Here is a 14,712-nt window from a genome sequence, read left to right on the forward strand (position 1 = left end):
AGACAAAGTCAACCTTGGCAGAATTTGAACTCAGAACGTCACGGCAGACGAAATACTGCTAAGCATTTCACCTGGCATGCTAACGTTTCTACAAGCTTGCTGCCTTAGTGTTTTGTAAAATATTTCTGGTTTCAGTTTATCTATCTTATCAAATATCAGAAAAATTAGGAAAAATCTTTTGTGGAATCAGAAAAAAAAAAAAAAATTTCTGGGGGTTTAACAGTTTGTACCCAAATTTCAGTTCTTAATGAAATTTTGCTTTAGTCAGTCTCTTATAAACTCTTGTCTATGTTGGTTTGGAGTGGGGTTCAAGAGTTTTATTTATATCATCATCATCATTATCATCATCGTTTAACGTCCGCTTTCCATGCTAGCATGGGTTGGACGATTTGACTGAGGACTGGTGAAACCGGATGGCAACACCAGGCTCCAATCTAATTTGGCAGAGTTTCTACAGCTGGATGCCCTTCCTAACGCCAACCACTCAGAGAGTGTAGTGGGTGCTTTTACGTGTCACCCGCACGAAAACGGCCATGCTCGAAATGGTGTCTTTTATGTGCCACCCGCACAAGCCAGTCCAGGGGCACTGGCAACAATCTCGCTCGAAAATCCTACGGGAGCCAGTCAGGCGGTACTGGCAACGGCCACGCTCAAAATGGCCGTTGCCAGTACCGCCTATATATATATATATGTGTGTGTGTGTGTGCATATATGGTTAAGAAATTTGTTTCCAAACCACATGAATTTGGGTTCAGTCCCACTGTGTAACATCTTGGGCAAGTGCCTACTACTTTGGCCTAGGCTAGGCAAAACCATGTGAGTGACTTTGGTAGATGGGATCCATGTGAATTTTTTAACTATACAACAATATGTATATATATTCACACACACACACACACACATGCACACGCACACATATACACACACATAAAAAAATATTTATATATATGGAAACCTCTTAGTATAGTGTATTTACCAGCATATAAAGATTATTCAAGATACTAAAACAAAATATTTTGCTGTAGATCTCATACAGAATTATGGAATTTTTGCGCAGAATCTAAAAAAAAAAAAAATGAAAACATTGAACATATTAAGGAATATAAAAAAAAGGCTTACTGTGCAAATGTAGGTGTAGCTGTTAAGGCTAATATTACAGGAACAACAACAACAACAAAACTGAGACATTTCATTGTGTCGTGTAAACCAGTAACTGGTTGGTGCCAAATACAAGTTTGCAGAAATTTTCTTTTGATTTTATACTCTTTTGAAATATATTCTGCTTCACTGTACTTGCATTTTCTAGAATCAACCAATGTATGAAAAGCTTTATTATCGAAATGTTTAATTGCTTAAATTCAATAACAAATTATTTACGGTGTCAAATATCTTATTGATAAAATTATGTACTCATATTACAAGTATGATATATTTTTATTATTTGCTTTCTAGATAAAATTAATATGGATTTATAGTTTCAAATCAATAACTGCCTCTTTAGTCTGTATGCTAAATGTGTTAAAATATCTGACCTTAACAATAGGTTTCAAGAAATTGAACAATATATTATTTAGTGTTTCCATTCAGTTGGGAAATTTTTAAATTTTAGTTCAAAGAAAGTGTTTGGTACATCTTTTGAAGATTGCTTTCAGCAGTAGGCTATGAAGATTAAATTAACCCTTTTGTTACTGTATTTATTTTGCGATGCTCTGTGTTTCTTTCAATTATTTTAAATCATCATCATCATCATCGTTTAACGTCCGCTTTCCATGCTAGCATGGGTTGGACGATTTGACTGAGGACTGGTGAAACCGGATGGCAACACCAGGCTCCAGTCTGATTTGGCAGAGTTTCTACAGCTGGATGCCCTTCCTAACGCCAACCACTCAGAGAGTGTAGTGGGTGCTTTTACGTGTCACCCGCACGAAAACGGCCACGCTCGAAATGGTGTCTTTTATGTGCCACCCGCACAAGCCAGTCCAGGGGCACTGGCAACGATCTCGCTCGAAAAGAATTTAGTAAAATAACTTAGTTATCATTAAGCTAGTGTTAAGAATATAAATTGTGACTATTCAAAACTTATGAAAACAAGACATTTATACTCAGAGCCAGAGCCGGTTTCAGCTGGGTTGGTAACGAAAGGGTTAAGCTAAGAGTAATTTCTTCTTTCATTAGGTTAAAGTTACTAAAAACTGAGTATTTGTCTTCACTAAGGAAACAGTTACCTATGCTCTGACAAGTTGTTGCTGTGTTCCCTTAGTCAGTACTGATTAACAAGATCTGTGGCACATACTTTGCCATACAGCTGTATGAATGACTGGATTCAGATCCATAGTTCAAAATATATTTTATATTAGTGGTAGTTAGGGTTGTGTTTGTGGTGTGATTTTATGTTGTAGAGACCATCATATATACTTTATTTATTGTTTGTGATTAATGTGATGATTGTTATTGATATTTAACCCTAGGTCATCCCTGATGAAACCAACTTATGGATCAAAAGCCATCCTTCCCATCCTTTTTTCCTATTTACTTAGAACCCATGACAACATTATCCAGTGTATGTTAAGATGATATGGTGTGACTGGAAGAAAATTTTGCTGCTATTTCTAGCAGGCTAAGTGATCACATAGAGAATACCTTGTTGAGAGTAGTGGTCTGTATTTGCATTGTGATCTTTAAGTAGAGGAGAGGTATAAATTGTAGAATTGGTAGAGTGACCAATGAAATCTTTGCATTGTTTCCTTACATTCTTGTAATTGTTCTGGGTTCAAATACAAGTGCCTTTCATTGTTTTGGGGGTTGATCAAATAAGTACCAGTCAAATACAAGATCAATTTAACTAACTTTATTTAACCTGCTCCTGATCTTTATGCAGTCACTTGATCTGTTAACTACAGCAGCCAAATAAACCACAAACTTCACCCTACTGATCTAAATAATTGTTGATTATACCAGATAAACTAGCCTCTGCTATAATATGCTACAAAATATGATCAGACACTCATGGCTGGAATGTTTGTCTGACTATGTATTGAACAGCTATTGTTATGCAGTCTCAAATCAGTATGACCAGGTACAATCTGCTAATCTATTCTTCTACATTGGGGCTAGGTTCAGACTATATGCTAAGTGTGACATCAGTGCAGTTCCCACAAGTTCTTAGACTTTATTCTGGATTGTTTGAATGATATGAGGTCTTGTATTGTCTTGCTGCAGAAGACTGTTTTTTGTTAACCAATGCTGGTTACTTTTGCCATACAATTGGCATACATTTGCTCCAGCTGTTTAGAGTGCAGATTGGCATTGATGGTTCGACTGTCCAGAATGGACACATGGTGAATTATCTCCTTCATTATTCCACCAGATGCAGAGCATCACCTTGTGTTCAAAATGCCTACATTTGGTGACAGGTCCCAGAAGCTGACCCTTGCTTAACCAGTGTTTATGCTTGTTAGGATTGCAGAAAGATATCTTTTTTTGATTATTATTTTTTCCAACCCATGGCTCACTTCCTGTGCTTGTGATGCTTCAACCAAGAGGAGGTGGAAGCTTCTGTGAAAGAGCTCTTCACCTTGAAGGACAAGAACTGGTATCAGTGTGGGATCAAAGAACTGGCTGAAAGGCAACTTCAGAAGGTGCAGCACGATGACCTCTACTTTGAATGCTAGGCTGCTTTTGTTGTAACTTGATGAGTAAAGTAAATAAGTTACCAAAATATTGTAAAATAATACTTGTATCATTCATTAAATTGTAGCCATGCTAAATTGTAGCCATACTGAATTGTAGCCATGCTGAATTGTAGCCATGCTGAATTGTAGCCATACTGAATTGTAGCCATGCTGGGGCACCACCTTGAAGTGATTAGCTGAACAAATCAACCCCAGTACTTAACATGTAACTGAACATCTGTGCCTATAATATGTATATAACATATATTGAACTTAATTCTCCTTGTATTCTCAACTTTATGAAGAACTATAATACTAACCTAGTTTGGTTTTACTGTAAATCTTGAAAATGAAAAATAGTTCTCAAAATGTAAATAATCAAAGTTAAGCAGCAACTTGTTTTTGCTTGCATTTGATACAACTAAATGCAAGAATGCAAAAAAGAATTTCTACTACCAATTCCCACACCATTAAAGCAGTTATGATCGAGTATTTCCCTGTAGATTTAGTTTCTGTCTTAGTCAAAGTTTTCTGTCTTTGCTCTATTCATATGTGTCTTTTACATTTGAAGTATGCTACATGTTCAATTCTCAAGAAATGAGAATCTTCTAATCTTATGAAATAGTTTTCTAATACTAAGATATTCATTTCTCGTGTAATATTGATGGACATCTATATTCTTGCAAAATACTTGTAGTCTTGCTATCTCATTCTTTCTCTTTTCTCTTCTATCTCTCTCTAACTCCTTCCTCACTACAAACTGGGAAAAGTTAAATCCACAACTTGGGTTATCATCAGTGGCATACCTAGCACAAGTGCCGTCTGGAGTGGATGTTTATTTGGCCACCCCTTAAAAGTTCTAATAACACTTCAAAACACCAATTGCAAAAATAAACGATTTACAAATTGATTTTACATATCTTCCTCTTTGCAAAATCTTGAATGATATCAAATTTTTTATCTGCAAGGTCGTGCTCTATGGATAGTATTGCCAAATCAGTCAACTGTGTTTGACTTACTGTTGACCTGAGGTGGTTCTTGAGCTTTAGTTTATAAAAGGACCATTCACAGCTAACAATACTAATGGCACAAGTTAGGAAGACTCTTAAAAGTATTACAATATTTGGCAATGAATCAATAAAATTATATTTCTGAATAAACTGAAGAACTTGCAAAGGCCCTTCCATATCTTCAGTGTCAGTAGCTGCCAAATAATTTTACAATCTTGCCCTTTCAACCAGAAAGTCTTCCTTCTTAATATTCTCATCAAAAGCATCTACATCACAATTACACATCTAACAAATTGGATGGTGTCAGAAAGGTGTATTTGTTTGCAATATTGTGAAGTCTTTCGAATCTAGAGGCTATTTCTTCAACCAGTCTAGCTATCACTGATAACATTTCTCTTCTTAGCTCAGTGTCGTAGCTGAGAGCGGCATCAATACTTTCTCCATAGCTCATTCTTTCTTTTTGCAAATTTGACACTCAGTGCTGATTCCTATATCTGAGCAAATTTCAGTTGAATAGACCAACATGTCATCTACTTGAGTACAGAGACATCTACTTGTCTCTGCTTACAAGTAGAGTAGTTTTCAAGGCTGATAGTTTAATAGCACATTGTTGCAACTCCAGACCGTTTGTTTGAATGTACTTTTGAGTGTCATTAATTTCAGGAAATATATCTCTCCAAAGGCCAAGAAATGACAAGAAAGAAAATGACAGCATCACCTGAAGAATTAAACCTGCATCAGATCTCATAGCTGCATTTTCTGCATCTTCCATCAACTGTTCTATCGCAGCGATGATTTCTTTGAATTTTGTATGTACAACTTTCGCTGCATCTACTCGACTACTCACTCTCTTTCTCCCAGCCCAGTTGATAGTTGCACCAGTTATCTCAAAGAAGATATCCCATCAATGAGTTGAGGCCGAGAAGAATGAAAATAAATGGTCCATTGTGCCAAAAAATGTAACTGAATCTGCATGCACAGCTGCTATATTCAGAGTGATTGGTGCATGGCACAAATACAATCTTCAGATTAACTTCTGTGATGTGCATTTGAACACCGGATTGATAACTTACCATTACTGCTGCATTATCAAATGCTTGTCCATGACAATCTTGAATGTTAATGTCGTCCATTTCTAATTGTTTCAGAATCATTGGTGTAATTTGCTCATCATTTTTGCCTTCCATCTCCATAAAACGAAGAAAGAATTCTTGTAGTTTTACTTCCTTTTCATCTATTTTAACATAACATAGCACCCGAGAAATTTGGTCAATATGAGAAATGTCTGGAGTACTATAAAAAAATAATGCAATAGTATTTACTCTGCTTCACTTCATTGATAACTTCCTTTCTCACCTGATCTCCTAGAATGTTCACAAATTCATTCTGAATTTTTGGTAAGAGATAGTAAGTTGCACACTTATCAGTTTTTACTTTCACCAAATGTTCTTGTAGCACTGGGTTGAATTTTCCAATCAGTTGAACAAGCTCCAGAAAATTTCCTTTATTTTCATTTGCCTTCTAAATTCGAATGTCTTCTCTATAGCCTTGTAAACTAGGTTTTGCTTAGCTAGGAACATAATTATGTCCAAGAATCTAGTCAGGATTTGCTTCCATTTCTTTGTTTCATTTTCAACAAGAATTTGTTGTTCTTTGTCTATTACCTTGCATTTGGAAAGGCAAATTTCTAGCTCTCTTTCCACTGAGTAAACACATTCTCATTTGCAGGGCTAGATTCATGTTCTTGTATCTTAGGGTTCAACTTCCACCAAGATCTGAAACCATCAACTGCGCAAAACTTGGCTTCTTTCGATGGAGAGTATATCATCCAAATTTTCAAGATTTTTTCCCCACTTTGTAAAGTTTGAAAAAACCAGTTTCTTGATAAGTCTTCTAGTCTCCCCCTTTCAGTTTTGTTATTTGTCCTGGACATACAACTTCTTTGAATTCATAGTCAGTATTTTGCACAGCCTTTGATCCTTGTTGTACAAGGATTTCTTGAATACCATCACCGTGATTAAATTTAGGCCACATCCCAATGTCTTTCAAATTAATATTAGTGTTTTGTTCTTCAGTAGTATTTTGGTGGCTCAGCATCATCAACTTCATCTATCTTTTCACATTGCACTCCATTAACATAATCTCCATGATCTTCTACAGTGATACCAGTTTCATCTGGACGGTTGAGTCTGATGAGAAATTTGATTATGGCACCTTCATTTCGCCTTTCTTCTGTTTTTTTTTTTTTTGCGAAATGCTGCATTGCTGTCCTTAATGTGCTGCATCTCAAATTATATCAGTGATAACATAAATTTATATGAATAAAATCAAATAGAGTATAGACCAACCTAAAAAATAATCAACTTCCTGAATATCATCGACACACTGTTTAATCCAGTAGCACACAATATTACTGTATTAACAATATTATACTGTAAATATTAACACACAATACAAGTTTACTGATGATAAATTTAAATTTTAAGGAAATTTTAATAGCTACTATACATTATTAAAGTCTATAATATTTATACTGCATTTTTATTGATGCCAGTGACCCCTCACTGGCTCCCGTGCCAGTGGCACGTAAAAAGCTTTCACGACACTCTTGGAGTGGTTGGTGTTAGGAAGGGCATCCAGCTGTAGAAACATTGCCAGATCAGATTGGAGACTAGTGCAGTCCACTGGCTTGCCAGGCCTCAGTCAAACCGTCCAACCCATGCCAGCATGGAAAGCAGACGTTAAACGATGATGATAATGATGATGATATATTAATACAAATAAATTGTGGAGCCTGGGGCAGACTGCCCTCCCTGTGCCTCTCTTGGTACGCTGTTATAGAAATTACCATGGATTTTCATGCAATACCTTGGGAAAGTTTCTTTTGTCTTAGACTCAGTGTGGCCAAGGCCTTGTGAGTGAAATTTGATTGGCAAAACTGTATGGAAATTCATGAGAGAGACTATTCCTGTTCTTTGGTGGTAGACTTAAATTGTTGAATGATTTAACATGAATAACTTGTTCTGGGGTGTCTTTAGCAGAGAGTCTGTTGCAAGCATTGAGGCCAAGTCTCTTGACTGAGGATAACATTCTCTTTTCCTCCCACCAGTCTTGAAGATCTGGTGCTAAATAACATTGTAATTGTTGTTTGATTATAGGAATTTTTTTTTTTGAGACAAGGATATCAAATATCACATCTCACTAAATGCATCCATGAGTATCGGAAAAAAACAATTAAGAGGTAGTGACAGCTGTATTAGAATATTTTATTGATTAATGAACTAGAACAGCAAAACTCAATAGATATTTCTGATCATGTAAAGAAAAAAAAAAAAATTTAGTTCAATTATTTCCAGAGCGTTGAAGATCATACTTAGTAGATGAGAGTAGGATATTGTATCACATACTAGATTGTCAAAAGTATGCTTTTACTATTATAACATAGTTGAGTAGCTCTAAGTCTACTCTAGATTTAGCAAAGTTTAATCTGAGGTCTAGCAATATTAAACAAAGCATCATTCAGCCAGTATTCTAATGAGGGTAAGTAATCCCATCTTTGTTACTGGTAGTTTAACTTAATCACCATCATGATCATCTAAAATCTGTTTTCCATTCTGGCATGGGTGGGATGGTTTGACCAAGGCTGGCACGCTGGAAGGCTGCATCAGACTCCAGCCTGTTTTGGCATGGTTTCTACGGCTGGATGTCCTTCCTAATGCCAGCCACTCTGGGAGTGAAATGGATGCTTTTACATGCCATTGGCATGGGTGCCATTTGCATGACACTGGTAAAACCACATCTGCAGTTTTACTTGGCTTGATGGGTCTTCTTCTCAAGCACAGCATAATGCCAAATGGACTTGGTCATTGCCTCCATGAGGCCCAACGCTCGAAGCACAGCATAATTCCAAATGGTTTGGGTCCTTGCCTCCATGGGGCCCAATGCCTGAAAGGTGATTTTATGTGCCACAGGCACGGGTGCCATTTGTGTGACACTGGTATCTGCCATGCTTGCAATTTTACTTGACTTGATGGGTCTTCTTCTCAAGCACAACATAATGCCAAAGGTCTCGGTCATTGCCTCTGTGGGGCCCAACACTTGAAAGGAGCTCAACCACTTTGCCTCCGTGAGGCTCAACGCTCAAAAGGTGCTTATTGTGTGCCACCTGCATGGGTGCCAGTTATGTGATATCAGCGTCAGCCAACTTTTAAGAATATTCTATGCAATAAAAATAAGGCATATTACCACACATTCTTCAAAAGGAGGATATAATTGATTAAATGTACTTTGGTATGAGATACTCTTATATCATCAATTCCATCAAAATAAAAGACAAAGGTGAGCTTGATTTGAACTAGGAACATAAAGTACAGCACCTAAATACAACTTATTTTGTCTAACACAATTCAGCCAACACACTCCTGATTTTCATATACTTGCATGAATGCACCCATCAATACATGCATGTATACAGTACACAATTTTGGGTTTGCTTATGTCAATGATATCCTCATTGTAAGCGACACATGTGAGAATCATCTCTGGCACTTGTCTCAGCTTTTTCAGTGTTTTCGCGACTATGTTGTGCACATTAATCCAGGCAAATGTGTGTTTGGGCAATCTTCTCTTGATTTTCTCGGCCATCATATTGACTCGAGTGGCATCAAACCTCTCTCGTCTAAAGTCGATGCAATTCAGTGCATCGCACCTCCTACTTCTTTGTGCCAGCTGAGGCATTATCTTGGCATGGTAAATTTCTATCGATGCTTTATACCTGTTGTGCGGATAAGCTACTTCCTCTGACCCAGCTACTAAAGAACACCTCTAAAAAGGACAGTCAAATCACCCTCTCAGCTGAAGCATTATCTGCTTTCAAGTCCATCAAGAAGGAGTTAGCTTCTGTTCCTTTGCTTACACATCCGGTTCCTGGTGCTTCTCTCTCTTTAACTGTAGATGCATCAGACTCTGCAATTGGTGCTGTGCTGCAACACAGTGGACGATTGTACTCGACCTCTGGCTTTCTTTTCTTGCCAACTGCAACCAGCTGAGCGACGATACAGCACTTTTGATAGTGAGCTCCTAACAGTCTACCTGTCAGTTTGTCATTTTCAACATCAACTCGAAGGTCAAGATTTTGTGATCTATACAGATCAGAAGCCTCTTACGTTTGCCCTGTCATTTAAAATGGACAAACTCTCGCCTCCTGCATTCTGTCACTTGGATTTTATTTTACAGTTTACCAGTGACATTCGTCATATACCTGGAAAAAGAACGTTCCTGCTGACGCTCTTTCTCGTCTTCCAGTCTGTTCTCTTTCATCTCCTGCTGCAATTAATTTAACTGCCATTTTGCAGGAGCAACTACCTTTGGCGTTGTTAGACTTAACTTTGCCTAAGTTCTTTTGTTGCCAGTTTGCCTATCTTCTGCTTCCTTCGGCTGAAGGCAATATTCTTTGTGATACTTCCACTGGTTCTCCCAGGCCACTCGTGCCTGAGAATCATCAACGCTCAGTGTTTGAGGCACTGCACTCCTTATCACATCCTGGCATCGCTGCTACCCTTAAGCTTGGTTTTTCTGGCCAAATAGGCATCACGCTCCAAGTGCCAACGGTCCAAGATTCAATGGCACATTCGTGCCCCACTTGGACACTTTCCCCCAACGGAAGCATGTTTTCGCCATGTCTACATTGATCTGGTTGGACCATGGCCTGTGAGTTGCGGGTTCTCTTAACTTTTAGCATGTGTCGATTGCTTCTCCCGTTGGCCAGAAGCCATTCCAATAGCAGATATTTCTGCTAAATCTGTTGCTCTCGCTTTTGTTTCTAACTGGATCTCCCGTTTCGGAGTTTCGTCCAGATTAACTACTGATCGTGGATGTCAGTTTGAAGCTTCTTTATTTTGTGAATTGTCACGTATTCTAGGTGTGCACCACATTCGCACAACCAGTTATCATCCAGCTTCTAATGGATTAGTTGAATGTTTCCATAGACAGCTCAAGGCCACTCTACATGCCTCTTCAGATCTACAGTCTTGGACTGAATTTCTGCCAATTGTTCTTCTTGGTTGTCGTAGTGCTGTCAAAGCAGACCTGGGTTTTTCTTCTGCAGAGCTACTGTATGGTACCACATTGGCATTGCTTGGTACGATGTTGGTGCCAGACACTTCACAGCTCCATGAACTGGCGTCTTATGCCGCCAGACTTCGCACTTATTTTTCAAATCTTCCGTCCATGGTTTCCCAGGAACAATCTTCACCCTCTCATGTCCCACTGGATATGAACTCTTGGTCACATGTTTTTGTTCGAGACAACTCTGTCAAGGGATCTCTTGTTTCTTCTTACAAAGGACCTTTTTGTGTGCTTTCTCACACACCCAAAGGTTTTACCATCGAAATGAATGGTCGTTTGGAGACTGTTTCTGTTCCAACTTAAAAAAGCGTATTTTGAAGTGTCCACATCTTTTGATGACACCGCTGCCACACCCACCTTTGAAATAGACATCCTTAACATACACCTACAGTTTTCCAACTAAATATGCTAAAAGCTTAATACACTTCATTTTCTTTTTTACCTGATTTTAGCAATTACTACAACCAACAAGGGATACCTTAGCATAACCACTCACCCTGTTGTCAAATTTGTCTTAGATCATACCGCACATCTTCAAATTTGAAGGACACATTGGATAATGTAGTCTTGGATAAATAGACAAAATGATCATGATTGGAACATCTTATGTGATAGGTATTCTTGATAAAAGCTGACCTAGCTAATCAACAAATATCTTACTATAAGTAGTTCTCTCACAAATACATAGCAACAACGAGTTTTAGGACTAGATTGAAATCACACCAGTGAGATACCATCTGTGGAAAAGTTGAGTAGTCTTATATAGCAGAACATGCATAGATGGAAAATTTATACAGGTGAAAGTGGATGAACGCTAACATTATTTAAATAAAGCCATACTGGAAAGTATGGAAAATAAAAACAACAGAATGTAATCTCTCCTCAGATAATGCTGTCAGTAAATCTAATATCAACCTCAGTCCCACATAAACACAGATATCTTTTTTGAATGATATGTAAATGTTTACCTCAGTAGCATACTTGATATGATTGGGGTCCCTTTTATATGATGAATTCAAAGAGTGAAGTTTTGATTATTGTAGATGAAACACATAACTATGTTGGTGAAGCATTGGCAGATGAAGATCTAAAAACAGCCAAGTTCCTAAAGCCCAAGAACTATGTACTTAGTAAAGTAAAGGTACCTTGAACGATCATCCACCACAATAATATAATGTTCTCTCTTTGCACTTACGGTTTTACTGATGTTGTAATTTATTGATTGATTGCTTCAGAGGATGCAGTGTGACTAAATAGTTGAAAAATTTATTCTGCAGTTATGAGGTCCCACATTTGAACTCCCAATGTGCCATTTTAGGCAAGTATTTTTTGCTATAGTTTTGGTTGATACAACCTTTTGAGTAAAATTAGATGTATAGAAATGTGTTGGATGGATTGTATCTGTAATGTCCAGTCTTGTCACATATGTCACTCTGATTCTACCTGAGAATATATTAGTGCTACATGTGTGTAAGGAATATTCAGCCACTTTTATGCTAACTTAATGAATATGTCATTCAGCTCATTGAATAATTGAACACACAGCTTCAAAACTGACTGAGAGACACATTTACTTCATTTTGAAGGAATAAAATTAAAATCTCATTAGATATACTGAAAATATTTTCATAATGCCAAACAGAAATGTTAATTTCAAATTAAATATTGTTACTGCATTTGGTCAGCCCTGACAAAGCAGATCTTTGATCAAAGTCATTCAGGCCTTAACTGTCCAGGTTTTGGATATCAAGGGTTACATTGCCTAAAGCATCTGTGATGATTTTGTAAGAGACTTATAGGAGATTTGGTTGCTATATCTAGTAAGTCATTTGACTGCACAGACTCACTTGCTGGCTTGTCAAGTTGATGTATATTTTTGATCTGCAGAACATTTGGTAAAGTTTTGTATGTAAGAAAATAGTGAAACATCTAGTTAGCTTAAAATATATTTTGATATTCTTAGGATCCAATGGCAATGAATGGCAAAATTAGCAGAGTATTGGAAAACATGCTGATTTGAAATATTGCCAAAGTCAGCTTTGGCAGTACTTATTTTATCAACCTTCCATAGTTGATTAAATAAGAACTAGCCAAATACTCAGTTTAATATAATTGAATGTACCCTCTCAGCAGATTAGTAACTTATTTTGAGGATCCAGAGCTACAAAGAATAATCAAAAGGTTTTAGGTCTTTATTTCACATTAAACAGGAATACGAGAAGTTCAGTGTTTTTGGATTTAATTCTTCACCATCATCATCATCATATGTCTGTTTTCCATGCTGGCATGAGTTGGATGCTTTGGTAGTAGCTGGCCAGCCAGAGTGATGCCCAGGCTCCAGTCATCTGTTTTGGCATGGTTTCAGGGGCTAGATGCCCTCCTTAATGCTAACCACTCTACAGAGTGTACTAGGTGCTTTTTATGTGGCACTGGTACGAATGCTTTCATGTAGCACTGGCATTTGTACTATTTATGTGGCACTGACACAAGTGCTTTTTATGTAGCACTGACACAGGCCATAAAGAATCTGTTTGTATGCTTGGATGGCCAGAATTTTATTTAACTTGACATGTCTTCTCAAGTACAGTAAATTGCCAAAAGTCATCTCTTCATTGGAGCCCAATGTCTAGAGATCCTTTCTCACTGCTTCATCCTATGTCTTCCTGGGTCTACCTCTCCTGCAGCTTCCATCTACAATTAGAGATCAGCACTTCTCTATGCAACTATCCTCATCCATATGCTTCATGTGGCTATACCAGTGCAATCTTCTCTGTTACATGCAACAGCTGATGCCTCTTGTGCCAATTTTTCTCTTTATACACTGTCATATATCCATAATAACACTAACCATACAGTGGAGCATGCTGGCTTCATTTCTTTCAAATTTTTGCAGGTCCTCTGTAATCATAGCCCAGGTTTCACTATCATGCAGCATAGCTGTTCACACATGGGCATCATACAATCTGCCTTTCACTTTGAGGGGGAGGCTCTTTGTTACCAACAAAGGTAGGAGCTCTCTGAATTTTGCCCAGCCTGTTCTTATTCTAGCAACTACAGTTTCAGAACATTTTCCTCCACTGATAACTTGGTTACCAAGGTAAGGGAAACTATCTACTACTTCTAAGGACCTTAACCATCGGACATTTGAGGAAGTTGATTCTCTGTTCATTCTCAGTGTTTATGTTACCCACACATTTGCTACACACAAAGATTACTTTCTCTGTTAACTTTCTTGTGATATCACTGCACCTCTTATTTACACCATATGGAATTTCTATCAACACCTTTCAAGGTACACTGTATGGAATTTCTACCAACCCCTTTTTGACATATTGAGCAGGACCATCTCTATGAAAAAGTATATGATTTGTCTGTTTTCCTACTTACTAGGACTCTGGTCTTTGCTAAATTAACTCTTGGATTCTAAACCTTGCTTCCACACCTGAAATTTTCTCTCAAGCCCTGGTAGGGATTCATCTATATAAACAAGGTCATTAGCATAGAGGAGCTTTTAAGGGCAGCCAGACTTGAATCCCTGTGTTATAGCCTGGATGACTATGATAAACAAGAGGAGGCTGAGAACTGATCATTAGAGAACTCTTTCTTGTACACTAAATTCATTGTTATACTCATTACTGACCTTCACCTTACAGCATCCCTGCATTTGAGTTGTGCAGCTCCCACCAACCATTCATCAATCCCTAGCTTCTACATTGACCACCAGATGAGGTAGTGGTGGGGGTCTTGTGAAAGGCTTTCTCCTAGTCAACAAAAGCCAAGTACAAAGATTTATTCTTGGCTAATATTTAGCAGCCTGCCTTTCATAATGGCATTTCCATGCCTCTTTCTTTGCAGAATTAATAACTGCAAGTGAACCATCATCCATGTGCATACACTTCTCTCCT

The 14,712-nt window shown here is 37.7% G+C and overlaps 1 protein-coding gene across 1 annotated transcript in view; it reads right to left on the reverse strand.

The window, feature by feature from the left end:
- Positions 1-1,315, reverse strand: part of LOC106867629 (uncharacterized) — a 252,388-nt gene extending 251,073 nt beyond the window's left edge. Inside the window, exon 1 of the mRNA XM_089340670.1 lies at positions 1,120-1,315. Within this exon, the coding sequence (XP_089196796.1) occupies positions 1,120-1,193 (74 nt within the window). The 5' untranslated portion in view covers positions 1,194-1,315. The remainder of the gene's footprint in view (positions 1-1,119) is intronic.
- Positions 1,316-14,712: the final 13,397 nt, after the last annotated feature.

This window comes from Octopus bimaculoides, chromosome 2 (assembly GCF_046866305.1).
Source record: "Octopus bimaculoides isolate indiv1 chromosome 2, ASM4686630v1, whole genome shotgun sequence".
NCBI lineage: Eukaryota > Metazoa > Mollusca > Cephalopoda > Octopoda > Octopodidae > Octopus > Octopus bimaculoides.